The 27,657-nt window shown below is 44.0% G+C and overlaps 5 protein-coding genes across 6 annotated transcripts in view; 2 read left to right on the top strand and 3 right to left on the bottom strand.

Annotated features, from left to right (window-relative positions):
• Nucleotides 1-50: 50 nt before the first annotated feature.
• aspa (aspartoacylase) lies at nt 51-7,451 on the bottom strand. Its single transcript, XM_058087302.2, has 6 exons — nt 7,007-7,451; nt 4,645-4,840; nt 3,693-3,786; nt 3,507-3,614; nt 1,194-1,303; nt 51-1,096 (listed from the first exon to the last, which is right to left on the bottom strand). The coding sequence occupies exons 1-6, from the start codon at nt 7,249-7,251 to the stop codon at nt 905-907; spliced, it is 945 nt and encodes a 314-aa protein (XP_057943285.2). The 5' UTR covers nt 7,252-7,451; the 3' UTR covers nt 51-904.
• Nucleotides 7,452-8,884: 1,433 nt separating this feature from the next.
• On the bottom strand, nt 8,885-13,088 carry LOC131138409 (uncharacterized). Of its 2 annotated transcripts, none has more exons than XM_058087298.2 (6): nt 12,724-13,088; nt 12,374-12,627; nt 12,053-12,305; nt 11,851-11,966; nt 11,677-11,722; nt 8,885-11,141 (listed from the first exon to the last, which is right to left on the bottom strand). In XM_058087298.2, exons 2-6 carry the CDS (start codon nt 12,553-12,555, stop codon nt 9,984-9,986), a joined length of 1,755 nt encoding a protein of 584 aa, XP_057943281.2. In that variant the 5' UTR covers nt 12,556-12,627; nt 12,724-13,088; the 3' UTR covers nt 8,885-9,983. The 2 variants fall into 2 exon arrangements, with proteins under 2 accessions (XP_057943281.2, XP_057943283.2); XM_058087300.2 differs by having other exon boundaries at nt 12,731-13,088.
• An 880-nt stretch (nt 13,089-13,968) lies between these two features.
• On the top strand, nt 13,969-17,236 carry bkgd (beta-keto-L-gulonate decarboxylase). Its single transcript, XM_058087301.2, has 8 exons — nt 13,969-14,135; nt 14,213-14,311; nt 15,031-15,104; nt 15,185-15,286; nt 16,211-16,387; nt 16,446-16,595; nt 16,764-16,880; nt 16,959-17,236. Exons 1-8 carry the CDS (start codon nt 14,069-14,071, stop codon nt 17,130-17,132), a joined length of 960 nt encoding a protein of 319 aa, XP_057943284.2. The 5' UTR covers nt 13,969-14,068; the 3' UTR covers nt 17,133-17,236.
• timm22 (translocase of inner mitochondrial membrane 22 homolog (yeast)) lies at nt 14,715-18,967 on the bottom strand. The gene is made up of 4 exons (XM_058087303.2): nt 18,684-18,967; nt 18,179-18,375; nt 17,968-18,040; nt 14,715-17,890 (listed from the first exon to the last, which is right to left on the bottom strand). The coding sequence occupies exons 1-4, from the start codon at nt 18,940-18,942 to the stop codon at nt 17,814-17,816; spliced, it is 606 nt and encodes a 201-aa protein (XP_057943286.2). The 5' UTR covers nt 18,943-18,967; the 3' UTR covers nt 14,715-17,813.
• Nucleotides 18,968-19,388: 421 nt separating this feature from the next.
• The window catches only part of specc1 (sperm antigen with calponin homology and coiled-coil domains 1), a 43,694-nt gene continuing 35,425 nt past the window's right edge, over nt 19,389-27,657 (top strand). The window contains exon 1 of the mRNA XM_058086644.2: nt 19,389-19,493. The gene's annotated coding sequence lies outside the window, so the exon portion shown is untranslated. The remainder of the gene's footprint in view (nt 19,494-27,657) is intronic.

Genomic DNA, 27,657 nt, shown 5'->3' with positions numbered 1-27,657 from the left:
GGTGCCAACTGCACCGCAAGACAACTGTAAACAACTTGACATGGAGATCGCAGCATCGATACATTTTTTTTCCCTGTATTTATTGGTTGGATGATTTCCACATGATTGAAACGACAATGAGCCTCGTTTTATCACATAAATGGTAGTAACACACATAGTCGTTAAACATTATGACAAGGAATGACTAAGACCACAGGGATATCCTTTATGACAACACCCAAAACACACAGCTAAAGCGACACGTCCCACGTACAATACAAGAATATCAAAATAGACACATATATTACTCTTTTGTGTAGCGAGGAAAGGAACATAATGCTATTATTATTATTAAAATATGCTGTTATCCAACACGTCTACACTTGAATTTGGCAGTGCAATTCAGTCTCTTTTAAGGCAACAATAGGAGAGCACCACAGATGCAACCACGGGAGTCACAGGCAGGTAGTGTCAAAGGCCACAAATACCCTCCCAGGATGTTACAAATATAGATTTTTCCAAGTGGAAGACAAACCACTACGGCTTGGGGGTCACAGGTTGCGGGTTATGCTCCTCGAACGGCTTCCTGAGCGTGGAAAAGGAAAGTCCACAGCGACTAGTCACCACAGTTTACGCACCTACTCAAGTGGTAAAGGATTAAGCTGGAGGTTTAATCTCATAAAAGGGGTTGATTTAATAAAAGTAGATCTTTAAATAACAGTATCATAAATAACCACAATGTTGCGTCGGCCTTCCGATGCAGCAAAGATTCCGCCTCTTTGCATAGTTAATTGCTGTGAGTAAATGCACAAAAGAAATCACCGAGCAGAAGATGGCGCCTATCGTTATGTAAGGAAAGTGCAAAAAGATATGTATATACAAATGGTTCTGGTGGCTCGCGTGTTCTCGCCACTCTTTTTTTTTTTTACGCTTTTCTAATGGCGCTCGCCACCAGGGTTTCCCGTCTGGTGGTGACAAACGCCTGTTGTTTTTCATAATAGGCTGCCTCGTTAATAAACGTGGGATACACGGTGCCGGAGCCTTGGTAGGGGATGGTCTTCCCGTCAAACGTTTGGAACATAGGGTCACCGGGGTTCAGCGGCTCCCAGTCGCAGTCCTGAAACAAAAACAGCCACAGCCGGCCCAAGGGTGACTCCAGTGCGTTGCCGGTGGTGATATTACGCCGTGCGAGTGTTTTCACGTTGTTTTTTCACCTGCAGATTGGGGTGCACCATGGCGATGATGTTTCCGTTGGCGTCCCTGGGGTAGTCAACCCGCTCTGAAACGCGGAAAACTTCCACTGTGCACGAAGGGAACTCCATGCCTGAAGGACACACAGCAAACACACCGCGTTCCTAACATTGCAAAAGTCTGGACCCAGATGGCGTCCTGTTGATGGCGGACGGCGAAAGAAGAGAGACATGGCCCGCCGTCACGCTTGCCCTCTGCCACCCGCCATGGTGGAGAAAGGATGAGTGAGAGAGAAAGAATGGCCTTTACTTGTCACTGAGGTACAAGCAAAATTGTGTACATACACAGTCTGTACAACAACATACCATTCAGTACATGGGGGGGGGGGGGGGGGAGAACAAAAGGAGAGAGCAGGAGAAAAAAAGCCAAACTGGTCCTGTGGGGGAGTACAGTATGGGACTGGCAAAAAAAAAACACCTCGGCACAAATAAGCACACTTTACAACATAAGAACTCAAAGACTTGCGCCGGGGTAGGGGGGAACGGGGGCCGGCAGGGAGTCAACCAACAAATAAATACACATGCTCCTCCTGGGGACAAAAGTGGACGGTGAAAATAGAGCTTCACCCCCGAGTTCTTGAGGAAATGTTTGACCTATTTCAATACCCATTACAGAATATTGACTTTACAATAACACGGCCATTATAATAACACTAATACAGCATGTTAGCTGCTATGCAAATTCACTTTTATGTCCACACAAGGTCATTTTTTCGACAAAACTTTCCGGTTTTACCCGACACATTTGGAGACTAACATGAAAGAATGTATGGCTCTTCTCAACGAGCAGCGGGTCCTGCTGTGCACTCCAAGACCTCCATCAAAATGGTAAACATCCTGGCATGAGGGTAAAAGGTCAAACTGAATCTACTGTAGGAATAAAGCTGGCCTAAAACAACCTTACAATGTTTTAAGCAAAGGCTTTGAATAATTATGCACATTTGATTTTTATTTTTAATTTGCATACATTTAAAAAAATAATTTTTCATGTCACCTTTATGGGATGTCGCATGTGGAATTTTGTGGGAAAAAATGAATTAATTCCATTTTGGAATAAGGCTGAAAAAAAATGGAAATAGTTAATACTTTCCCAATGCTTCCCAGTGTTCGTGATTGTTATTGTTACGTTTTTTTCTTCTTGCAAGTTGGCTTCCGAGAGCGGGAACACGGATTCATCATCATGTCACATGTCGCGGCATTCATCGGCACCGCCGGGGTGGCCCGGAGACAGAAGATTACGGCACCACTGGCGCCAAAGACATGGAAGCCGACCAGATCCTAACAAGCAGGACTATTCAGCAACTGCCCAGTTTAGTGCAAAGCAACAGACTGCAAGTCATGCTGGGCATGAAAAGGAAGGAAACGGTCGCCTCGTGCATGTAAACATTGGACATGCTGCACCATGCTGTGGGGGGGGGCTGGACTAAATCTATTCAGAGTTTCTGAGTGCAGGTACGTGCGAGTGAGTTGGTGGCGCGCTCGCGGGCGACTTGTCATCTCTCATTCTGCGTCTTGTTAGGCTGAGCGGGACCAATTAGACTCCGGCATGTGCATCGTTCTATTACATAACACTTTAGGAATTATATCACAAAAATGCAAGCTGAACCAGAACAAGTGGACTTGAGGGACGGGCATTGGACTGCATGTCCTGCTGTTATGCAGTACAAGCTGTACTCGGGGGGCTATTCAACTAAATTGATACGAGGGCCACATTGTCTGAAAGCTAAGGACCAGGGGACCCGGACTTCAACTTTGTATCGTTTAGTAGAGACAGTAGATCTCTGTGAAAACGTATCTCGACAAAATAACCACTAATAATTGATTTATTTAAATTTATTTTAATTATTTGTGCAATTTACTTTTATTATTATTTCTTTTGTCTCTGGTATTATACAGGAGCCAGGCAATGACAATTCGTTGGCAATTTCACCTCTGTGTTTTTGTGCTATGACAATAAAGTCAATGAAGTCTATCTAAATGAAAATATAATAAAAAAATTGCAGAAATGTGAGGGGCATACAAACTTTTTTGTGATATTTTTTTGGGATGGATGGATGGGAGAAATTCAAGAAATCCAACTGAAGTGATGACAGCTGCTACGTACAACGCCCAACGCCCATGCTAATGCGCCAAAGCACTTCTGACCCAAACAACAGCACCTCTGCTGGTTGCAACCAAGCGGTGCACTCCATTCCGACCAACTGATCAATTCATCGATAATTCCGCAGGAAGTACATCCGTACGCTTTAGCCTCTGCTGGGGTCGTTTGTGTCTTACCTTGGTTAAACAGAGCGATGAAGTCCAGGGCGTGTCTGAGTATGACCCTCATGGCTTCAAATATGTTACTCCTCAAAACCCCTTGAGGCTGAGGACCCACCTCCAGGCCTAAAAAAAAAAAACAACAATGAAAAAAGATGCAGATGTTCCACCCGCCTTGCAAGGATTTGCTTTCAGGGGACTCACCCACGGGATGTTTGGCTACGGAGCGGGAAGTGGAGTACTTGAGAAGCGGATGCTCGTTCAGCAGCACAAGGCAACTGGCGGGCGCCATGGCTTTCTGCAACACAGCGTGGATAAACAACATGGCCACCAAGTTGGGGGAGATGACCACGTGGGCATTTTAGCACAACAAACAATACGTCCCAAACGAGCGTACTTTCTTTTAACTCATTTTAGGAACGCGTCAGACTCTGTGACGGTGCCTACGTCTGCCGTCACAGCAGGGAGGTGTGGCTTTACATCATGTGTTAATTATTTAACATTCATTTTCTACCGCTTATCCTCACGAGGGTTGCGGGGGTGCTGGAGCCTATCCCAGCTGTCTTCAGGTGAGAGGCGGGGTACACCCTGGACTGGTGGCCAGCCAATCCCAGGGCACATATAGACAAACAACCATTCACACTCACATTCATACCTATGGACAATTTGGAGTTACCAATTAACCTAGCATGTTTTTGGAATGTGGGAGGAAACCGGAGTACCCGGAGAAAACCCACGCATGCACGGGGAGAACATGCAAACTCCACACAGAGATGGCCGATGGTGGGATTGAATACGTATTTGATTGTTAAAAAAAAAAAATTTATAAACCCAAACGCCCTTTTTGCACTAGAGGCAAAAAGAGGTGACACACTAAAAGGTGTCACTGCAGTTAAAACGACCATAAAAAACGGTCACAGGGTGGCAGAAGTGCATTTGGCGTGTATAATCCCACTACCCACATTATATTGACAGACTAACCAACTGGTTGCTTTAACTGCTGGTAATCAGTAAAGACCTACTCAACCACATTTGGCCGCAGGTAAATGAATGTCACGGGTCACCAGGGTGCAAAAACGGCCCCCTGAACCTCTCCAGAGACACCAAAGACACGATGTTGCGTTTCTTTCATCGGCGCTCGTACGGAAAAAACAACCTTGATGTAGTTCATCATCTGCAGGTTGAAGTGGTCTTTGGAGTTCTCCAGAATGAGAGTGGAGCCCATGTTGGACGTGGTGTTGTGGAGGTCGAAGATGACATCGTAGGCCTCCGGGCTTCCTTTGGGTCCGAATATTCTGTTGATCTCCTGGGCTCTCTGCACCTCGTAGGGCAACTCCTTGCCCCCCGCAGCACTGTGCACACACACACACACACACACACAACATGACACTACGCTAACTGGCCGCTGCAGGAAGATGCTTTTAGATGTGGCGTCCATGAAAATGGCTATCACGTGTACCTACTGAGGACACAGCGGCAGGAGGAAATGGGTTCACTAGCTTGCCCAAGGGTACGTCAACACAATTAGAGGAAGGCTGAGGATCGAACCAGTGTGGCTCAGTTTTTGTACGATTCTTCTTTTGACAAAAATACCTAATATTGGTACAGCCAAGCAGGGCACCGAGCAAACTTGTCAGCGGAATCGAGCGTCCCAGCAGAGTATCTACATGCTGTCGATTCAGCCTCTGTTTATTGTTTATTATTGTTTATTACAGATCCCCATTAGTCGTCGCTGCAGTGAAGACCATTGTTCTTGGGGTCCAAAAAATTACATTTCAAACAGTCATTACAATTAAATAAAACTAAATCTAAACAAAAATAATCTGAGATACAATACAATGGAATACAACCCTTAAGATTATGGAAGCCAACCAGAACCAGAACAGCAAACACTATACCAATTTACACACTCTGTGAAGGATGGTTAGTGGTTCTTTTCGAGTTGGGACATTATAGACAGACTCCGGCCAGGGAATCTTTAACCCTTCATAACCATCACTAGCTATGCGCTTTGAGCTGCACGACTTCCAGAGAGTGATTGAAGACTGCATAAAATCACTTTTGAGCGTTATTGAATGCTGCCGTCCTTTCAAGTTGACCTTGGAAAACATCAACAACTGACAATCGCGGTAATACACGATACAATACAAGGGCTAGTGTTCATGTTGCAACCCATCCAATGTATTACGTATGTGCCCTCGGTAGCCTATTGCATTCATCTACCCCTTCAGATGATCCTTGAGAAGTGCGTTTTGCCCCCCCCCCTCGCCAGTCCTGCCCTTTACAGCCCAAACAAGCGCTTCTCTTTTTGTCCGTGATCTCTTTTAGCATTTCAAAATCCCACCACATCCAGGACCTTCTCCAAATGACTGTACAGCGGCACCTCTGCTGCCCATATTGTCTCTCCGTGCACACATCTGCACTTTAGACCCCATTTTCACTGAATATCTGCCATTGTGTGGCCAGCACGGTGCGTGTTGATGAGCTGTGATGTCCCGTGGACATGACGGGCCCACTGGTGAAGACTAACAATGAGCGGGAGAAGAGCTGTCAGTCTATTGAAGTTGAAGAGACGCGCACCGTGGGCTGTTTTTAGCAGGCCTTGAAGCTTCTTAAGTCGCCTTCAGGAAAAAAGGCTTGGAAGCTGGAGCGATGGCGGAGAAGATATTTAAAGATCACACCGTCAGCATAACTTCCTGACGATATCTGGGCCTGGACGCGATACTACGCTACTACGCAGCATTACTGTTAAGTGCACTGCTCTTTACTTTGTGCACTACAGCAGGAACATACTGTACTCCATGGGAGGCGGGTCCAGATGGCTTTTTGGGGTTTGTGTTGTTACATCGTCACCATACGGCGAGGGTGTCCACACACTGAAAAATGACAGGATGCAAGGTCCACTCCATAAAGCAACAAATATAGACATGCTTGTAAGTTATATATAAGTTATATTTCTAAAAAAAACTGACTTTGCTCGCCATGAAGGAAGCCAACAAGCTACTGATCAAACAGTTATGGGTTATGAGTTATGGTGGACTAGCAGGGAATTCCATGTTACATGCTCAACCAGACAAGAATGGACTCAAGGAGTTTGGTACTCCGAGGACCTCCTGTCAGGACTTGGTGCCCCATTGTCGGACGTGCGACAGCATCAGCTCTGATGAAAACAACAACACGGGTGCTGTGACGTCACTACGCTTTCGGCTCGGTTTGGACGTCTCCATCGAATCGCATTAGGCCGCAATTGCACGCGCCGCCGACCGCGTGAGACAGCCGGGCTTTGCATAAGACTTCATTTCCGCTTTAGCGCACACGAAAAGGAGCGCACAGAAGCGGGATTTGCAGCTCGGTCACGTTCGGCTCACGTTTCTGTGCTGGCTGCCAGTCAGCTGACGACCAGGGGGAGGGGCTTGTTGCTGGAACATGTAAACACTAAACACTCTGGCCACGTGATCTCGTTAACGGCACGCCAATAAGCCGATATTCGCCAATGGAGAGACGTTCCGTGACATTACCTGAGGTTCTCCGGGGTGAAAGCCCGGTTCAGGTCGGTGTCCACGTATCTGGTGCATTTCTCCACAGCCCTCGGGTTGGTGATGAAAGGCTTGGTCTCCACCGTCTTCCGTTGGATCTCGGCGCCGTTCTTCATCCACAGGTTGACCAGCGTCACGCCGGACATCTCGTTGCCGTGAGTCCCCCCGAAGATAGCCACCCTCCTGGCCTCGCTGAAGCGGGCGCTGTGGCTGTGGGACGAAGACATGGCGGGCGGGACGAGTCGGAGGTGTTCGGGGCTTCGAGCGCTCAAGACGACAAAAAGAAAACTAAAAAAGTTTCCGGCCGGAGCTCGGCGGTGTGTCGGGTTTTAAACGCCTCCTCTCGTGCTTCTGCGCTTGCGTGGCGTGGCCGCGGGCTCAGTGGAAGCGGTCACAGAGCACATGTCTACCTGCACTACTGTTGCTGTTAACCTAGCACCGCCCACTGTCAGACGAATACTGTACTACACTAAACAATCATACTCGGCGTTCACTTCCGGCGATCCTTTCAAATTAAACTACCACCTTACTTCCGGTGATTGGCGTCCCAACTATTATGTACCATACTTAACCTGACAATAAATATTGCAAAGTAAAATATATATAAGTAAAATACAAAACTTCAGATTGTATTTTTCCACTAAAAGTATTAATAAAAATGCTGAGGTGCTGGCTGCTTTTTCTTTGTAAACTATCAACAGTGCCCTCTTATCCTTTGATTTTACCATATGCATCCCAGTTTGGGGAAAGTTTGGACATCCCTGCAAAATACTACTGAACCAATGAATTTCCCCGACAACCTCAATCCCGACCAGCCATCACTGCTGCACTCGGAATCTTTGCGTGTGTTTTTAAGGCTGTAGTAGTGTGCATACTTTGTGACCTCAAGCAGGACAACAGTGTTACCCATTAACTGTGGGAATGGGTTTCAAGCTCTGCTTCGCTTCAGGCAGCTTTATTCTGCGTGAAAGTACGCGGGTTGCACACGGCATGGCGCGGCCTCGCTTTTCCATTGCAGGAAACCACAACTATGTCTTCATGATTAATTCAGTCAGCTATCTTAATTGATAATACAATATTAAAAAGGAACAAAAGTTAATAGCTTTGGGTCCTATGGAACTGTACACTGAAATAAGACCGATCGACCGAATAAGGTCTTCTATAGTACAGCAGAACCCTATTTGGGGGGTCACGCACCCATTACACCCTTAAAGGCCGATTTTTTGGAAAACTTTAACCTAAAAAAATATGCCTCTCACAGTTATTAAACATATTTTAAATTGAGTTTTACTCACCAAGAAGAAATGACAGGCATGTAGTATACAGTATTAAACTTACAGAATGTGCCGTTATCACGTCTTGTCAAACTATCTTCCTGCTGGAAAATGCTGAGTGAACTGACTTGTGATACAATCATTCCCCCTGTATTTAAAGCACAAAAAAGAAATACACAAATGCATATTAGCATGTTCATTCATTCTGCAATCCCCACTCCCCTTGTGGGGGTCCCAAAACCCCCAAAAAACCTCTACAACACATCATCACATGACAAAAACATCAACATTCATGAGAGTCTTCTCGAAGGCACTGATTCTGAAAGTGGCAATCAAACTCTTTGGCGGGCTGAGACCAGCTAGCCAGCTAGCTTCAGGGTTGGCCGACCTCTCACTAAGGATTTTTGTCTGGAAAAGTCTGCCTTTAAAATGGATTTTTAAGAACGCCTGACACCAAGTCAACTCCTCCTCTTATCATTCATTTTCTACCGCTTATCCTCACGAGGGTTGTGGGGGGTGCTGGAGCCTATCCGCAGGCATTACTGGGTGCAAATCCAACCAGCGAGCTCAACTGTGCCAGTATTGTTCAAGTGACATGGGCCAGCAATACCCACTCTGAAGGCCCTGGGATTAGATTTGACATGGCAGAAGCTGAAATAATGGAACTCCTAAAATTGGAGTTGTAAATGTGCGTCAGTGCTTCTGATCGTGTTTAGGCCAGCAGAGAAGGCTTTGCTGGCCCTGACTGAAAGGTTACAAATGTGTGTTTATCAGCCTCAGCTGACCTCATCTCACCGTTAAGTGCGGTGTCCATCACGTACTGTTTTTTTCTTTGCTTGTCCTCAAGTGTTCAATCACTTAACGGCTGCGTCTGCTCTTCAGACCCGCTTGGTTTTTCCCCGATAAGACGCGCGGCCACCATGAGAGCTTTCAGCATTGGGATTTTCATTCCGGGATGATGTGAGCTGTCAAACAGCTTGGCTTTCCTCGTGGATGTTCATGATTGGTCTTCGTTTTCATTCTCAGCACGGCCTCGTCAGGCTGCCAGCGTTCCAAACAAGCGGCAACTCTTTCAGGCAAAGCACTCAAGACACCATGCTTCCCCTCAACTAGCGATGTGCGGATCGATACTGAAATAGATACATCCGATGCCGGCCCTTAATGCGCTAGCATTGATTCTCATATGAAAATATCGATGCTCCAGTCATCTGAGGTCATGTTTGTTGCAACGGTGGCTGATTGTCAACAGAGCCATGTGTCAATTATTATAGTGGTTCTTAATAATAATTAAGATTTTACAATATATCATTTGTCCTGTTTTTTTCTGTTGTGTATTAGCTAGGCTATATTTAAAATTACCCTGCGCCCTCAATATGCTTCAGGGTTTAAAATAAATCAATCCATTACTTAGTAATTTACTTGAATTATTGAAAGTAATTAATAGTTGCATTAATGTAATACAGTAATTAATGACATGAAATGAATAACTACATTAAGTATCGGTATCATGGATACCAGCCCGTAAATCAGTGGTATCGCACATCACCACCATCTGCATCCTGGTGGTCAGCTGACCTTTCTTCTCCGTTATGCTATGGAGAGAGTCTGCCTTGAAATCTGTGGTTTCCTTGGCATCAGCAACAAGGAAGGTGGGAAGGAAGGAAGGAGGGAAGGGGTCATCACCTTCAGTCACAGTCTTCCGAGATATGTCTACTCGATTTTTTCTTCTTCTTCTTTTTCTTGGTTAGCGGTTCAGCATCTTTGTGTTGGGTCATCTCGAGTGTTTTGTCAGCAACATTTTGAGTCTGGTCTGGAGAGTTAAGGAGACATGCCTCATCAGATGCACAGGGAGAGACTTCCTTCTTCTTCTTCTTCTTCTTCTTCACACCTCCAGTGAAAGGTGCGTCATCGCTGCAGGGTTTCTCACTTGTATCATCTTCTTGAGTTGAATCACGGCGGCGCTTTTTCTTTTTTCTCTTGGCAGACGCTGCGGTCACGTCTAAACTCTCCGCTGACGTTTCATGCGATTGCTTTTTCTTCTTTTTTCTCGGCCTCTCGCTGCTCTGAGTTTCGCTGGCCGTGCAGGAGGAGAAGTCTTCAACGCCATCCTTCTCCTCCGCTTCTCTTTTGCTTTTTTTCCGTTTCTTGCTTTTGTGTTCGCCGCTCTCCACCTCGACAGCAAACACCGAAGCGTCTTTCAAGCTGAGGTCATGCGAGTTTTCGTCCTGGTCTTCCTCAATCTTCTTCCTTCTCTTCTTTCTCTTTTGTTTTATTGAGGTGAAGTCACCAGCATCTTCTGACAGCTTCTCCATCTCGTTGTTTTCATGAAGCGCTGCTTTATGACGGGCTGGCAGTGCAGATGTATTTACATGCCCACCCTCTCCTAGTCTGGACAGTAAATCAGCTCCTTCTTCTTCATCCCCTGCGTTGTTTACATCATTCATTTCACTGAGGGGATGTTGTCTCTCCCGTAACGCTTGCTCATTAGACAAAGTGTCCACTTGGCTTTCCTCTTGACGGACTGGCTCATTTCCAGCAAAGTTTGTGGCATCACAAAGTTCGGATTTGTCTGGGAAAAGAATCCTCTTACTTATTCTGCTTAGACATCCACTTTCCTTGGCTGTTTGGGTTTGCTTGAGGTCATTATTCCCGATAGAGGAAGTCCCAGCGCTGGTTTCCTCTTTAGTCAAAGACAGCCTGGCTGACATTTCCTCACTGCTCTGGCTTGGTTTAAAAGCAGCTCCGTTCTCTTGCTGATGTTGCCCCTTCTGGGTACACGGCCTTGGTGTGTACCAAAGTAGCGGGCACTTAGTTTTGGATTTGACCAGAAAACACTTCCTTTCCTGCAACACAACAACGTAAACAATCACGATCACGTTCATTTTTTACGATACAGCAATCCCTCGTTTATCACGCGGTTTATCGGTTCCAGGGTAACCAAAGTAGGAGTCCTTATTTCTCAATGGAATATTTTCATAGTTAGAGCATGGAAAACCTATTTACTTCCTTCTAAATGCAGCTTTAACAATAGAGCCGTCCTGACAAGAAATAAGACTCCTATAGTCGATTTAGACCCGTATTACCCAATATAGTAAACATAATAACAAAACTAAGCCATTTCAGACATGTGGAAGGACAGGAAGTGATGTTTACAAGTGTAAAAGTGAATATGGGGTGTTATTCCAATAACGCTAAATAAAAAAGTCAAAATCAAACATTATCGAATGTTGAAATAACAGCAAGTCAAAGTGGAAAAAACATGTGCAAGTGCATCCTTTAAGGCATAATTTCCTCCAAAACTTATAATTTTATCATCTCCGGAGGTAATTTCCCCATAGTGTGTGATGCAATATTCCTCTCTGGTGCCTACTTGCTTACCACCACTTTGATGTCCTCGTCTCCAGATTTCTCATCTTCCTCATCCCTGTAAGAGAACCACATATTTTCTTAATTACGCTTATTTATGAGGTGGACAGCCTTTTACTGTGGCCAGTCTTCTACAAATAGTAATAATAATAATGTTTTAAAGTACAATACGTGACAGAAACTTACTCTGTGAGTGGCAATATGTCTTCTCCATCTTGGTCAACTGTTGGTAAAGCTGCGTGGGAATTACTTGCATCCTGCCAGAGTTGTACACATTTAAAGAAGCCCCCCGTGACATAATTCTGCAAAGGGGAAAAAAAAACACATCAACAAATTTGTAATTTGTAAACATGTTAACAGACAAGGATGCACATTGAACAAGGCTTACATTAAGTTTGATATTCTTTAGGGTGGACTTCCTTTTTCTCTCTTGGAGAAAAGGAAAGTTGTATTTTGGCAGCTCTGACTTGAACTTCTTTTTCTTCTTGCTGGTCTTTTGGGCATCATCACCGTGAGAGGAGGAAGAGTCGCTGTCTTCTAGCTCGGTGCAAAATACGGACCGTGATGATTTCGGGCGCCTGACGGTCCTCACAGGCTTGGGCACTGGCTTCTGCGTTAAAAACAGGCTGTCTCCGGAATCACTGCAAACACACAAACACGCCATCATTGCCTGCTGTATGTACTGTAATGTTTGGGTTGATAAATATACCTGTCTCGTTCAGTAGGACCATCATCAGAAACTGGATTGTGGCTGCAATCCAGATAGTCTGATATTTTCTTCACATAGTCAGGAGGGGACTTTTCCAGAACAATGTGGCACGACTCCGCTGAAATGGCGTCAGCAAGGATGTCCGGTTGAATCCAACTGAGATTATTTGGTACCTGGGACATGCTGCTTGTACAATTTGGGTGATAATCACAGGTCCTGGGACATGAAGTGGGACATACAAACGTGATGGTCCGCTGAAAGAAAAGCCATACAATTAAGAACACAAAACACTAAGTTTCTGTGAATAAAATAGTGAACGTGTAGTTGCAAAACATGTAAATATAACTTACTACTCACATGTGGTGCGTCTTGTGTTCTAACGGCAGTTAGCAGCCTTTGTAATGCATTACCAGTCCCGGCGATGCTTCCACACCACTACATTCTCGACCATAGTCCACTTTCTTCGAAGTATTTCGTGATTATTTTCCTTTCTTTGTTATAATCCAAAACGTGTTTGTTGCTGGTGAAGCCCACTATTCCATTTAAACGCAACTCAATTTTTTTCCTCCCCTTCTTCCTGTTTATGGCGGGTCGCAACCAACGTTTTAGGTGCATACCGCCACCTACTGTTCCGGAGTGGGTAGCCTTCACATTGTATGTACTGTACATACACACACAGACCCAAACATACACAGTCATGGAAAAATACACCAGCCTTGCTTCTTCACTTTATTTGTTTACTTTAATGCCCGATACAACTAAAGGTACATTTGTTTAGATATTGCTAACATACATGCTATGTATGCTAACATACATAGCTCATTGAGTTAGTTTCATTGAAGAGATGATATCTAGGAATTTCTATGGTTTTCTTGATTTTGCCTACATCACTTATATTCTAACATGAATAATTATAACATGATATGTCCAAAAAAACACTTATATGAGCTATTTTTGTTGTCATCGTTCTATTTGTTCAAACGACTGCACCTTTAGTTGAACCAGGCATTAAAATGAACAAGAAACTGAATAAACAAAGTGGTCTAATAATTTTTTTCCAAGTCTGTATATGTATATTCATAACAAGTTGTGAGAAATGGGGAAAAAAGTTAATAAACAAATAAAGTGCCTTACAACTTTTAACCCTATTCCCTGAAGTGAACCCATTAGCGCCTACGGCTACATTATTCGATGTTTCTCTCTTTCCTAAGATTCCCTTTAAATTCCAGCCCCTACCTATATTGCACAAATTGTCCATCAATACATGTTGCACATCATCTGTTAATCTCTTCTTCATATTCTGGACAGTTCCTGCAAATGCTATGGCTACACGAGTGGTTCCGGATAAACCCGGAAGTGACGAAAGTTCACTCACGTGATAACATGACCAATCACCAAAACAGAGAAAAAAATCAAGCTCGACCACTGCTATCTATATATTAGCAATCGTTTTCCTCCTATACATTTTTAATGCACTCGCCATTGAACACTTTATACTGTGATCAACATCTTATTCATATATATATTCAGATTCGTATATATTAAAATGTTAGCATAGCCTTCCTACGCAGATGACGAAACATTGACTAGACGGGGAACGCTCTGAACCTGGTTTAATCTTTGGTTGTACTTGGACTTTGATTGCACTAACAGCAACATCCCCACTTTCCCGTCTCGCAGCCACTCGTCACAATCATGTCCGATATCAGAAAAACCGAAAAGGTCCAGCTCCACGTCCCAGACTTGGAGGAACTGCGTGCTGGTAAGAAGCTAAACTGTAAAGAACACAGTAAAGAGGTGATAACCATGTCATGTGACCGGAGCGTCAAATGTTTGCAGTGTTAAAAAAGGGGCTGGATGATAACTTTGCTGAAGTTCAGGTGAGTGTTGTGGAATGTCCCGATCTCACAGAGAAGCCGTTCTACTTTCCTGTTAAAGGTAAGACAATAATGGTAGCCGACGGGGGCAACGTCCAAAGAAATGACCCAAAACCAAACTCACATACACACGCACACACACACACACACACACACACACACACCAGGGGCGTCACTAGGTTCTGAGGACGAGGGGGGGCTTAGCCCCCTGGAGATGCACAGGAAATGAAAAAACAAATAAGGAACAAGAACCGGGATATAATTTTCCCACTTTTGGACAGATTTAATAGAGATACTCATTTGTTTTAGGCCACCATTAAATGTACACAAGTCCATTATTAATTAGCCTATTATTATTATTATTATTACTATCATCATTCTTCTTCTTCTGATTATTACTACTACTACTAGTAGTAGTAATAATCAGAAGAAGATAAATTATCAAATTATCAAATTATTTCGGGGGGCTTAAGATGCCCTAAAACAGGCCTAATGACACACACACACACAACAACGGCAAAATGTTGCAATCACAGAAGCGCTGTTGGATCAAAAACAAATGCAAAATATGCCCACAACCCCCCAAAAGACAAGCATGAGAGAAATGCTACAAGTTCACAGACCGAAACGGAGATAAGCCAGGCTTCCAAAGGGTGCTGCACGGTGCCCCTGTCGGCCATCATGAATGTGCTGTAACACTTCCTGTCAATTGCAGTGTGCAAATGTATAAGAGAGCAATTAGAAAACCAAAAGAGGCATTCCTCCACATGTGTTCTTTAGGTTTGTGTGGAAGTCCTCGAGTCACAGATGTGGGAGGAGTACCTTACCTGGTACCTGTGGTTCAAAAACACAAGGTATTTTTTGCAACGCAGTATACCACACCCGATGCTCCTCCTTCGTATTACCATGACGTTCTGTCTTATCCTCTTCCAAGGAATATGACATGAATGCCATAGCGAAGGAGCTGGAGCTTCCCGGAGCGTTCATGCTCGGTGCAGGAGCTGTTTCCTCTCGGGTTGTGGGGATGAACGCAGAGGTATATGCACGTTAAACAACACCCGTCAAATGGTTATACAACCTGCATCGTCAATCATTCCGCTCTGGGGGCATTTTGATTGTTTTGGTAAGTTAAAACCGCAGCAACATTTTTATCCAGGTTCGGGTTTCATGCCAAAACCTCACAAACACGCCAGACATGTTTTATACTCCATTCACGAACAAATTCAGAGTGGTATGCAAATACAAAACATCATTCACAAATTCATGCACTCTCCTCCTCTTTAAGGTCACAAGTGGAAGTTTTGTATCTCAAAGTATTTATTGTGACCAACTGAAGGCGTGTTTTCACTTGTCCTGTTAAACAGTTTGCATTTGTGCATGGTTTTTCGTAGTTGTACAATAGTTTTTGTATAAATGAAGTTCATGCTGTATTTGTTCCTGAAGCAGGATATGTACATTTAATATTTGCAAAACCATTAAATTCATCTGTGAATAATGTTTTGTATTTGCAAACCACACTGCGTTTGTTTGGCAGTCGCTGGGCGTGTGTACAAAACATGTTTTGTGTGTTTGCCTACTTTTCAAATGCAAATGTGGACAGGTATTTTATCCTGTTTCCACGGAAACCGGAGCCTATCCCAGCAGTAAACGAATGGCGGGCAATCTAGAGTGGTGTTTTAATGTGAAAAATGTTGTGTCCTCCGGCAATTGAACTGCAATACTTGCTCTTACTGATCAACGTGCGTCCTTGTTCAACAGCGCATTTCTACACCGCATTTCATGTCCTGAGGAGTTTTTCTCTTTCCGAATGACCTTTTCCGAAAGCAATGGTATACGTTTTATCTGTTCATAAAATACAGTCCACAATAAACCGAAGCCGGGAAAGTCGCAGGGCGAGGTGGCAATGGCGTACTGTAGGTGTTAAATCCAGCAGGTGCTGACGTAAGGAATATTTCCACAGCTGATTCCGCTGGTTCGAACTGAAGCCGAGGGAAGGCCTGCGGTGAACAGCAGCTACCTCGCCTCCATCAACCCAGTGGATGGCCAGTGTCTGCAAGAAAAATACAGCCAGAAATTCTCCGACTGTAACTTTGGGATGCTGGGGAATCTGTACGCGTGTGAGGGAAGGCCGGGAAAGGTAATGAGACTGATTTCAAACTACCAGCGCACTTTTTGGCCATTTTCCTCCATGGCAGGTTATTGAGGTACGTGCCAAGAAGAGAACAGGACAGGACAGTATTGTGACGGCCTTGAGAAAGACTCTGGAAGCCGAGTACCCCGATAAAAGCCTTGCAATGGGGGGCAGCTTTATCATGCAGAAGGGAAAAGCAAAAATCCACATCATGGTGAGCATTGGATGTCGGGAGCATGACTCTATGGTGGCCGAGAAGTACAAAACACACAAATGGAACGATGCAGAGCGTACCTGTTTTGTACTTCCTGGCAACCATGTGACTCAATAAGTTCCAACTGTAGATGTATGGCTGTCGTACGTAATCATGGCATGCTGTCAGCCGAGAGAGTTCTCCGTCTGTCCGCTGGACACCGACGAAGACGTCAACAACTGGCTGAAACACTTTGAGGTGAACGCCCCACTCATCTGCCAGTCTGTGCTTGTATCCAAAGATCCTGTGAGTAAATACAAACATGGCGGCTCCTTCTAACTTTATCCATGCCGAGTCTTAGATTTGTGTGTGTTTTATATGAAGGGACTGGACCTGCGTGTGGAGCACACTCACTTCTTCAGCCACCATGGAGAGGGTGGCCACTACTACATCGACACCACACCTGACAGCGTGGAGTACCTGGGCTACTTCATGCCCGCAGAGTTCATCTACCGCATTGACAGACCCAAAGAGACTCATTCGGTGGGAAGAGATTGATGAAAATATAAACCATGCTCCCACTTAGTGTTCAATCATTTTGTTAGGAAATACAGTAACACACAAATAGCAGATATTACATTCAAATAAATTGTCTACCACAATATTAACTTGTGACTTTGTGTGTTTTACAATTAATTTATTGAACGGTCTCTGTATGGGTCTTAAACCTATTCCAGGTTGATGAAAATCGTATCGTTAATCATTTCAATTAAAATGCATCGATATTGGCAATTCGGTATTTAAAGCTTTGCATACAACCTCTCCTTTACCAGGTAGTCGGTGCTTTGCTGCCACCTACCGGTGACTAAACTTACTGCTTTCTTACCGTCTGTGCCAACAAGATTAGAGGCCTTTTTTCATATGCTGCTACCCCCCCCCCCTCAAAAAAAAAACATGTTAGCTTCATTGGCCACTCCAAATTGTCCATAGGTATGAATGTGGGTGGGAATGGTTGTTTGTCTATATGTGCCCCGGGATTGGCTGGCCACCAGTCCAGGGTGGACCCCGCCTCTTGCCCAAAGTCACTCGGGGTAGGCTCCAGCATACCCCCCGCGTCCACATTGTCCACATTTTGAAAATAAAAGCACCTCACGTAACATTGTACTGTATTTCCCGTTGGACTGTGGGATGATATCAGTAATACATACAAACTCTTGTCCGTGGTGTCGCTTCAGGGTTTCACCGCAGGTAATACTCAATGGCTGCAGAAAAAGCAGCAAAGCCTCCACATCCTAGGACGCCAGCCTTAAGACCAGCTACAGACGCCGGGGAAAAGAGTGGACATGAAAAAATAATATGATACACCACTTATTATATATTATAGCTTACGTACCACGGAACCCAATTGCTCCACCCGTTATACAGCCGCTGTACACTGCATTCTTCCAGTCTGATTTTCCTCTGTGCTGCAAATAAAAAACATTACGTAAAATGAGTAAACTACAAATTAACCTTCTGTCGCTCCTTCATGTCACAAACAAGATGGAGCCTGTGAGTGTTTTGAGAGATGCACACATGCATGCAATGAAGAGTTGTGGTGTTACCGATTCTATGATGCACTCCGTACAGGAGAACATGGCACCCACGATGGCAAAATTCTTAGCGTAGGACATGCCCCTCTGCCCCATGTCTTTGAGGACCTCCCGTGCTGTCGGCGTTCTCAGCGGGTCTTTGGGGTCGAAACCCACATTGGTGTCGATGCCTGCTGTGAAAACACCAAACGCTCCACCGAGGACAAACCCTGTGCAAAACAAACAGGATGTAAACACAGACTGTATATAATGGAAAAATCGGTAACGAAGACACTGGTATTGTAGGTAACAATTTTAATTGTTACTAATGTAAATTTGTTTATATTATAATAATAGATATTATAATATATTATTACAATATAATAAATTGTCCTCACTCGGGCCGCACTTTCGACACATCTGCTATGTAAAACCAGCACAGCAAACCAATGTCTGCCTGCCTTCCACTTCAACTACGGTATGACACTCATATAGTGACAATAACCTACATATGAATAATGTTAATTCATTTGTTTACCTCCTACGCAGGCCAAAAGAGATTTGAAAGCGCAGCTCTCCATTGCTCTCTCTATCCTCTTCTGCTCCTCGCTTTTGGGAGGCACCGGGAGTCCCCCCATGATGCCGGGGTTCATGTCTTTCACCGTCCTCTTGTCCCCAATAAGATGATCTAGAATCACACTGTACTGAATCGGTGTGTTTTCCATGCTAGGACCAGCTGAAGCAGAACTTTTCGAGTCGGAGGCAATAGCCTCTGCTGCAACAGTGGGCGCCGCCATATTTGCCAATGTGACATGTTCTTAAGTAAATTAGACATTTGAAGAGCGGAGACAGATTCGTCACATTTGTAATGAGTTGCGTTCTAATAAAAAATAATTCATTCATATAAACATAATCAGAACTACAATATAACATTAATGAAAATATAATTTCATGTTTTTGAGGCAAAATAATTTAATTGTTTGTAAAACGAATTGCTCTCAGCACATTCGCGCAAATACGATAGGGGTATCTTAAATAATACAGTATTCTATTACATTTTAGCAGCCTGTGTCGAATGTTGTGCTATGAACCTTTTTTATTTAGGGTACACTATACATTTTAACAAATGCAATAACTGAAACTTTCGACAACGACATGAAAACTAGTCACGACACTTTGAAACACTCGCACTACATTTCCCACAATGCACGTCGGGCACTGCGCCACCCGCTCCTCCTTTTCAGTGGAGAGCACCAGCCAGCTGTGACACACTCGCTCGCAGGAGGCGGTAGAGGTGGCCGTTTGCATCCTGGATCAACAACAGCAGCACCGCCGCATTACTGAACAGGTGAGAAGAAGCATTAAATACATATTTACACCAATGTGTCTGACATTGGACTGGGAGTTTTCCCGTACGGCTTGTCTGCTGACAAAACTTTGCCTTCCGTGTGTTCCTATCCGGGTAATTGAGAAGCAACGTTACATTGGCTCGGATGAGAGCTGGCTTCCTCACGGGAGGCGTTCCAATGACCGTGATGATGTTTGGACGTCATAAGACGGGGCATAGGACAGGAAATATGGCTTTAACGTCACAAGTCTTCATTTTCTTGGCTGTGTTGTATCTAATCAATATCTCCATCTCTGGTTGCAAAGGCAACAGACTGTCTGTGCCTAATTATGACAGATTGTCAGCATGGACATGTAAATGAGGGAGTAAATTACAGACTGTAGTTTCTGGCATTTATGCCAGACGCACACTTTAAATAGTCGTTGAAATGTATTATAGTTATATTAATTTAACAGTAAAATGTTAGTATTATTGCTATTTTTGTTTAAAAGCAATGATAGTAATATGAATGTAATGTACATAATATACTTTTAGTAATATAGAGTAAGCCAGAGCGGACTTGGTATTGACTGACACTTTACACCCCCACGTGTCGATGGAGGGCCGAGACATTGGAGGTTCTTCCAACCAGTTTCTCCAGCAGGTGATTTAATTGAAGGAGGTGTGGATCATCAAAATCACCTGCGTTGGTGGCCGACTCGAAGGAAAACCTGCAGTGTCTCGAGTTTGACACCCCTGCTTTCCACCTACGACCCCTCCAAAATGGACTGTCAGGCTCCTGGTGTTTGCTAATGAGTCATCATTAGGGTGTGTACACCTAGCCGGGTTTAAACCGACGACACTAGAATAGACTAGAGTCCAGCACAAAAAGAACTGGGAGACCCCTCCAGATGGGGGTTTTGGTCCACCTCCGAGTGGACTGTCTAGTCTTGAATGAGTAGACCCCACCAGTAGACCAACACACTGGATATGATGTCACTAAATGTGATGCATAGCAACAACCAATAGGAGAGTTAAATATATAGGATCCTATGAGGTCCCTTTAAGTTTTTACTAAATTCATTTTTTTCCATTTTAGTTTTTATACCTTTTACACTTTTACACTTACTTCACCAGAGTAGCATGTGTACTTTTGTGACAGTAAATAAAATGTCTGTTGATTAAATGCAAAAATCCTTACATTATTTTAACCATTTAATACACCATTGGCCAATTTTGCCCAGAATTTCTGAAACTGATGAAATCCTCAACAAACACAACTTGACAAACGTCAGAAGTTGCATTAACAAGCGTTAAAAAACAACATGGTGTAAACACACTCATACAGCCTAAGTGGCGCACACATAGCCAAGCTAACCGGGCTAGTGTGTGTGAGATTCTGTCACGATTGAGCGGTCCGCCGGGCGAAATACTTCCCCACACAAATTTTGCGATTCCGTCCACAATTTTGTTAAAGCGTAAATCATGTTGGGCATTCTTTGGCAATGTAAACGTCACGTACGTCCTCCAATGGAGGTGTAACTTTATTTAAGTGAGGGTGTCATTTTGACCGCACGAACGTGACCACCAAGTATGTTTTTGTCTGTAATAGAGTGTGAACGCCACCCTTGAACGCCACCCTTGAACGCCACCCTTGAACGCCACTCTTGAACGCCACTCTTGAACGTATTCTGCAATGTTAGAATTCCCTTTGTCTTCCCGTGATTGTCGAGCCATTTGTTCCTCATTAGCGAAGCAGCCAACAAGGCTGTGTTGTGTTTGTGCTTTGTCAGTGAAAGCTTGCTGTTTACATCTTTAAAGGCCCATTTTCTTTCACTCAACAAGCAACTGGACGTGACCACGCTGGTGTTGCTAAGTGCTGTATGAACCACGACCAGACCGCCGTCATGGTGGACAACATTTGTCTGTGAATATTCTCGTTCCTCCGAATCGATCGCAAGTGGACATCCTGAACAGTCCAGTTAACAGGAAGTGGAACTATCTGTGTACGATCTGCACTGCAGTCTTGTTTATGGTCAGGCTAGCCATGGAGTGGAAACTGCAGGCATCTTTAAAGCGAACAACAAATGAGAGCTTTCACTTTATGTTGGGGGGGGGGGGGGCATTGCAGTGTGGGCAATGTAAATGCTGTTTGGAGCTAAATTAAGCCTCTTTTCTCCATACCAGAGTAGAAAAAAGTTGTCAGTCTGCTTGTGTTCTTCTTTATCTTAAGTAATAGTATGGATTGTTAGACCTTAGTTATGAATGGAATATTTCTTTTGACAATAATGGGTGTCATGAGGAAGATTAGTTACTGATTAGATATAGTTACTGAATATAGAAATGGAACTCCATCTTGGTGCGCCTTCTTCCAAAGATGTGTTCAAGTCGGAGTGTAACTAACAATAATTTTTTTAGTCGATTCATCTGAAGTTTGTTGTTTCCATTAAGGGAGTAGGACACTAGAACAGGGGTGTCCAAAGTGTGGCCCGAGACCACATTCTAAATATATAATTTCACAAGAAAACTAAACCAAAAAAAAAACAGCAAAAATGGGAAAAAAATGTACAAGAATAAAGTCAAAAGTTTAAAAGAAAGTTTGCATTTTCACAAAAATAATGTAATTTTGGGAACAAAGTTGTAATATTTATGCTGCTTATCCTCATTAGGGTCATGGGGGTATGCTGGAGCCTATCCCAGCTGTCTTGTAAGGCCCTGGACTGGTGGCCAGCCAATCCCAGGGCACATATAGACAAACAACCATTCACACTCACATTCATACCTATGGACAATTGGGAGTGGCTAATTAACCTAGCATGTTTTTGGAATGTGGGAGGAAACCGGAGTGCAGCCGTCGTATGTATGTTGTCCTCATACACCCCTCCTCACTAGCATGCTCTGCTAAACTAGCTCACCCAGCCATCATAAACAGGCCACTGCCGTACGGTGACAAGTACGAGTGTTTAGTTCAGGAGGGTGCTGCTTTGGGTTTGAGGACAACACAAAAGTTCCTTGTCCTCACGATTTCATCGGTCCATTTCCACGAGATTCCACTTGAAACGATAGAGTCACGCTTACTGTAGCGAAAGTGAACGTAGCTGTGACCTTAAACGGCGTACCGTTCCACGAGTGGTTCTTATGGAAACTAAAGTAGTGAAGCTGAGTGTTTGTTTTCTGTCGTCCTCTGTTTGAATCATTACCCAGGCAGTTCCTGCCATTTCCTGCTATTTATAGCTAAGGGGTTGTCTGGCGAGGAGCCGTGTTCGGTTGCTCATAGGCGGTATAAAGCAGGGGCCCGAAGCTCGGTAATCTGCTCTGCTCTGGTTGTCTTAATCCTCTAAAGGGAATTCAAGGCCTCCGTAAGAACGCCTCTACTTGGGTTCTTCTATTACCAGCACGCTAAGGGACCGAGTGGGAAATTAGAGTCCTTAATCTAAGATGTAGGCATTTCTGGTGACCTTGTGATGTGCGACCGAGGGTGGACTTGCCTTACTGAAATGGGATAGCATCAATGCGGTAATTAATCATATTACAAATGGGCTTGTTCAGGCGTTGCCCTTCAGCTAAAGCAAATACAGAAAAGAACAGTAGTTCCGTCCTGCTGGATGTTGATCATTTGTGTAGAACCCTAATGGCTTCACAAGGAAAATGGTGTTGTTTTTACACACATTTGCCTGCGTAGCGCTACGCAGGACGCTGGCACGTCCTTTTCTGACTGGGAGGAAGCTTTCATTGAGATGGCCCGAGGATTGAGTCTTGGTGACATTTGATTAAATAAACAGACTATTTCCAAGATGTGCGTATTCTACAGCAGATTTCCTGCCAGGCTCCGTGTGCTCCATACTTTATATCAGAGAGGAAGGTTGTTCCATAAATGTAAACCGGTCACCGGGACCACACTTGACATTTCTCTTCACACTAGCTCCTGCTTGAATACACGAAGAATGCCTTGAAGAGTTGTCTCTTCCCGGGGAACAGGACGAGCAAGTTTACAAAATGTGAGCACGAGTCGGGCGAGAGTTGATCACATGAGTAACGACTGAGGAGATCATTCAGTACAAACGTTCTGTTTTGGTCTCCAAAGCTGCAAGTTATGGCGCTCCATCCATGGAAAATCTTTGAGTTGTGTTCACTGCTTCCCAGAGATGCCTTGCAAGTGTTTCTATGGAATCCGCCCCCTCACTCTCCGTGCACACAGCTGAAGGTTCTGCAACATGGCTCAAGCCGTCGATCAGATGAGAAGACAGGAAGTTTCACCCCGCAAAAGAGTTTGGCCCTCGGAAACTTGAAACACAAAACTGATGACCTGGGCTCCCTCCATCTTGGCTGCTATTGTGTATTCTATTACGAATTGGGGACCCCATGAATGCTTATGACTATGACTATGATGAAAAGTCCAAAACATGGCGGAGCTAATGTCACGGCCAACTGAGTTTCATTTTAAAGTATGTTCAGCTAATGCTAACTAAGCATGTGCTGCTTCAAATACACCACCAGTTTGGTCGTATTAAACTTCCCCGGTTCTGCACCAACACGGGAAACTCGTGCGTGACAAGTTTTGCACTCAACCGCAATAATCCAATACTCCTTTTTTGCTAATATCGTTTTGATATCCACGATCAATATATATCCGACTAATCCTAACATTTTGGTATATACAGGAATGGGTGAATGGGTACCAATTATTATTATTATTATTATTATTATTATTATTAATTAAGATAAGATATGCTTTTATTCGTCCCTCAGAGGGGAAATTTGTATTTTGTATAAAATTTGTAATTTAATTATGCTTAAATGTGGTGATTACTGGGAGCACGAAGCGGGTTGCCACTCGTCACGGGACACCCAGGCTGCGACAGGCCACCGTCTGAACCATTTGGGTGCGTGGGAGGAAGTGGAACACCCAGCGAGAGCACACATGACAGGAGGAAGAGCATGCAAACGTCAGATAGAACGCGCTGCGGTAACGTCTCTCCATGCAAAGCAACCGAAGCTGCACTGCAGCGGCTGGGATGCTATTTTCTGCACGCAGCGCTCATAAACGGTTGAACGCTGCAGCTTCCGTGGTTATGATTTTGGGAAGGAGTTTTGTGTCAAGTGAAACATCAGTTTCACATCCCCTGTCCCCCCAGATTAAAGAGCGTGTAAACGGAGCTGAAACTGGTCTGGCAGCACACTAGGCTCATGGAGGAGACCACCTCCTGAGACCCAAGTGCTGTGCAGATGCTACCTTGGTTAGGCATACTCTATGTATAAATATGGTAAAAATATACATAAACATACTGTATATGACATATCATGCTTTGATTACTAGTACTGTTATTGTATCACCATTCAAATAAGACAACATATTAGCTTCACAGCAGCAAATTGACGTAGTAATGTACTCTGTACTTAGTAAATACGGTGTTAGAATGGTGTTTGTTAGTTTGTGGTTACAACCATGATGGAAAAAGTCAAGTAACACCACCCACTGGGCTGAATCAGCATCGTTGTGCTTGCATTGTACTTTGCTTTTCACACCCATGGAGCCGAGCTGTGCAAGAGGAGAGTCTGACTCAGGTCTTTTCCTGGAGAGAAGAAATGTGGGAGCAACTCAGACAGTAGCGTTTTTCCCCCCAGTACTCGTGCTAATAGCTCTGCCAATAAATTCAGGCTGGTGTGTGTACTGGTGTGTACTTGTAAGAGTTGGAGTAAATGTTCTTTGGTAGGGCTGGGCGATGGCTTGGGAAAATAACCAAGAGCTTCTCAGCCGTGTAAAACTGCCGTGGTGCTTGTTTCGGAGATTGAAAGGTGAGCCATCACACACGCTGGCATCGATGGGCTAAAACCGAGGTCACGACCGGTCGTACTCGCTCCTACGGCCCGGAGAGTGTGGCTTTGATGTGCTGATTTTGGAGTTGTAGACCAGTCGCAGAGGTTCTTGGGTTTTTCCATGGTTGCAAGACTTAAGATATCCGTACGTCTAACATTTAATGACTGCCTGGAGCCCTCTATACAGGAGCTGTATGTTGTTTTTGACAGTAGTCCACTTCCTGTATGCATCGGACTCCTGCATAAGTACAAGGTCAATATTGAACAAAGAGTTTTGCCAAGCCTGTTGCACTAAAGCAGGGGTCTCAAACACGCATATGTGGCCCGCAGGACACTAGTTTGAAGCCCCCACCTTGATATGAAAGTTTAATGTCAGTGCAGCCCGCGCAAGTTTGATATGGATGCTGTATGGTATCATGTACCCAGAAAAAATTATTACGTTTGATTCATGTTCATGTTAAAGGTTAAATAACTGTTAATAGTTATCCTCCCTATCCGTGTGGAAGTGGTAAGTTTTTGGCTATTTAAGTTGAAAGGAAATAACTTTCTAACTCTCTAGTTTGCAAGTTGTCATGTGTCTCGAGACCCTGCAGTTGCGCAATATGTTGTAAATAAAAAGAGTATAAATGTGACTATAGTCGTGTTTTGTCATGTCTACAGGGCTCTAATAATGCTTTGTTCATTTTAATCTGAAAAAAATCATTTGTCTACCCACCAACTATATGTGCTTTCTTAACTTTTTATTATTATTATTATATTTATTTATTACTGATTGATTGATTTTCTTTATTCTTGATTTGTTTATTTATTTTTCATCTTATTTTGTGTAGAAAAATAAAAAGTAAGATATTTGAGAACACTGGAATGTTTTATCAGAGCTTTTATTGTAGAAAATTGGAACCAAAGCAAAGTTTAAAATTTTTTTTTGTTTTTAATAAATTTGTTTTTTTTTTGGAAAACCTGATGTGGCCCAGTCTCACACAGACCCGAGCTTCAGTGGCCCCCAAGTAAATTGAGTTTGAGACCCCTGCACTAAAGCGTATCAACTGGTTCTATTTGACTCCCTTATCTAGACGGAGGCTAGCATGGTAGTAGTCCCAGTTGATACATAATAAGGAATACATAAAGTTCTTCATTCAGGCGAGGGTGATGAGGTCTTGTGATGTTTCTTAACAATCCTAAAATCAGTCAATGACGTAGTCTTTTTTTTTTTTTTTAAACTTACTGAAGTCAACAACTTCTCACATCCTGTCAACTTTGTGCAGCTCAGTTTTAAAGAAGAGATTTGTAGCGGAATAGGGGTGTGGTCAGAACAAATATAGCCTCTCGCCACAATCTAAGGCCTGTTTCATTCCAGGCCAGAGCGCCGTCTTCTTGCTACCCACATGCTACAGCCTTGGCATGCCGTAGGATGTGGGATCTCCATTACCATAATAGAAGAACATAAAATTCCGACTCCTCCAACGTGACCCACCCTCATATCAAAGGAAATGTGTCGGCGATGGTAAACACCTCAAACATCTGACAGATTGATTTGGATGTTAAACCGGTTTTATAAATCCCAGTGTATCGTGGGACATACTTTCTAAATGAGGCCCGATGAGCGTACGCCTCGTCAGCATTGTGGCTGCAAAATAAGCCTCAATGGCGCCAAAGGAAGTTCAATCCCAAAACTTGAATTCAAGAAGTATTTCGTTGAAAACCACAAAGGTGGTAAAGTGGGGGTGTCTGTGTAGATCTTGCAGCCTCACAGCCGTCTTTGTCAGCATCATTTGTCATCTTACGTTTTCTCCACGTGAAATCATTCATTCATTCATTTTCAACCGCTTATCCTCACAAGGGTCGCAGGGGGTGCTGGAGCCTATCCCAGCTGTCTTGTACGCCCTGGACTGGTGGCCAGCCAATCACAGGGCACATATAGACAAAGAACCATTCACACTCACATTCATACCTATGGACAATTTGGAGTGGCTAATTAACCTAGCATGTTTTTGGAATGTGGGAGGAAACCGGAGTACCCGGAGAAAACCCACGCATGTACGGGGAGAACATGCAAACTCCACACAGAGATGGCCGAGGGTGGAATTGAACCCTGGTCTCCTAGCTGTAAGGTCTGCGCGCTAACCACTTTTCCCACCGTGCTGCTCCACGTGAAATCATAAGTGTTTTTTGCGTTACCATTTTTGGGTCATAGAGTGATTACGGCGCCCGAGGTTCCGCCGTGTTTAGTTTTGAGGGCGCGCCATGCAAACAACAACTTTTGGACATCGTTCAGTGCTAAATAAGTGACCGAGCTGTCGCTGACATTCATATTACTAATCCCTTCAGCACATTGAAATCAATTGATTGATTATTCATTTCTTGTGGT

Source organism: Doryrhamphus excisus, linkage group LG21 (genome assembly GCF_037039965.1).
Source record: "Doryrhamphus excisus strain RoL-2023G ecotype Guam linkage group LG21, RoL_Dexc_Guam_v1.1, whole genome shotgun sequence".
Taxonomy (NCBI): domain Eukaryota; kingdom Metazoa; phylum Chordata; class Actinopteri; order Syngnathiformes; family Syngnathidae; genus Doryrhamphus; species Doryrhamphus excisus.
This window is presented reverse-complemented; position numbering and strand designations above follow the sequence as displayed.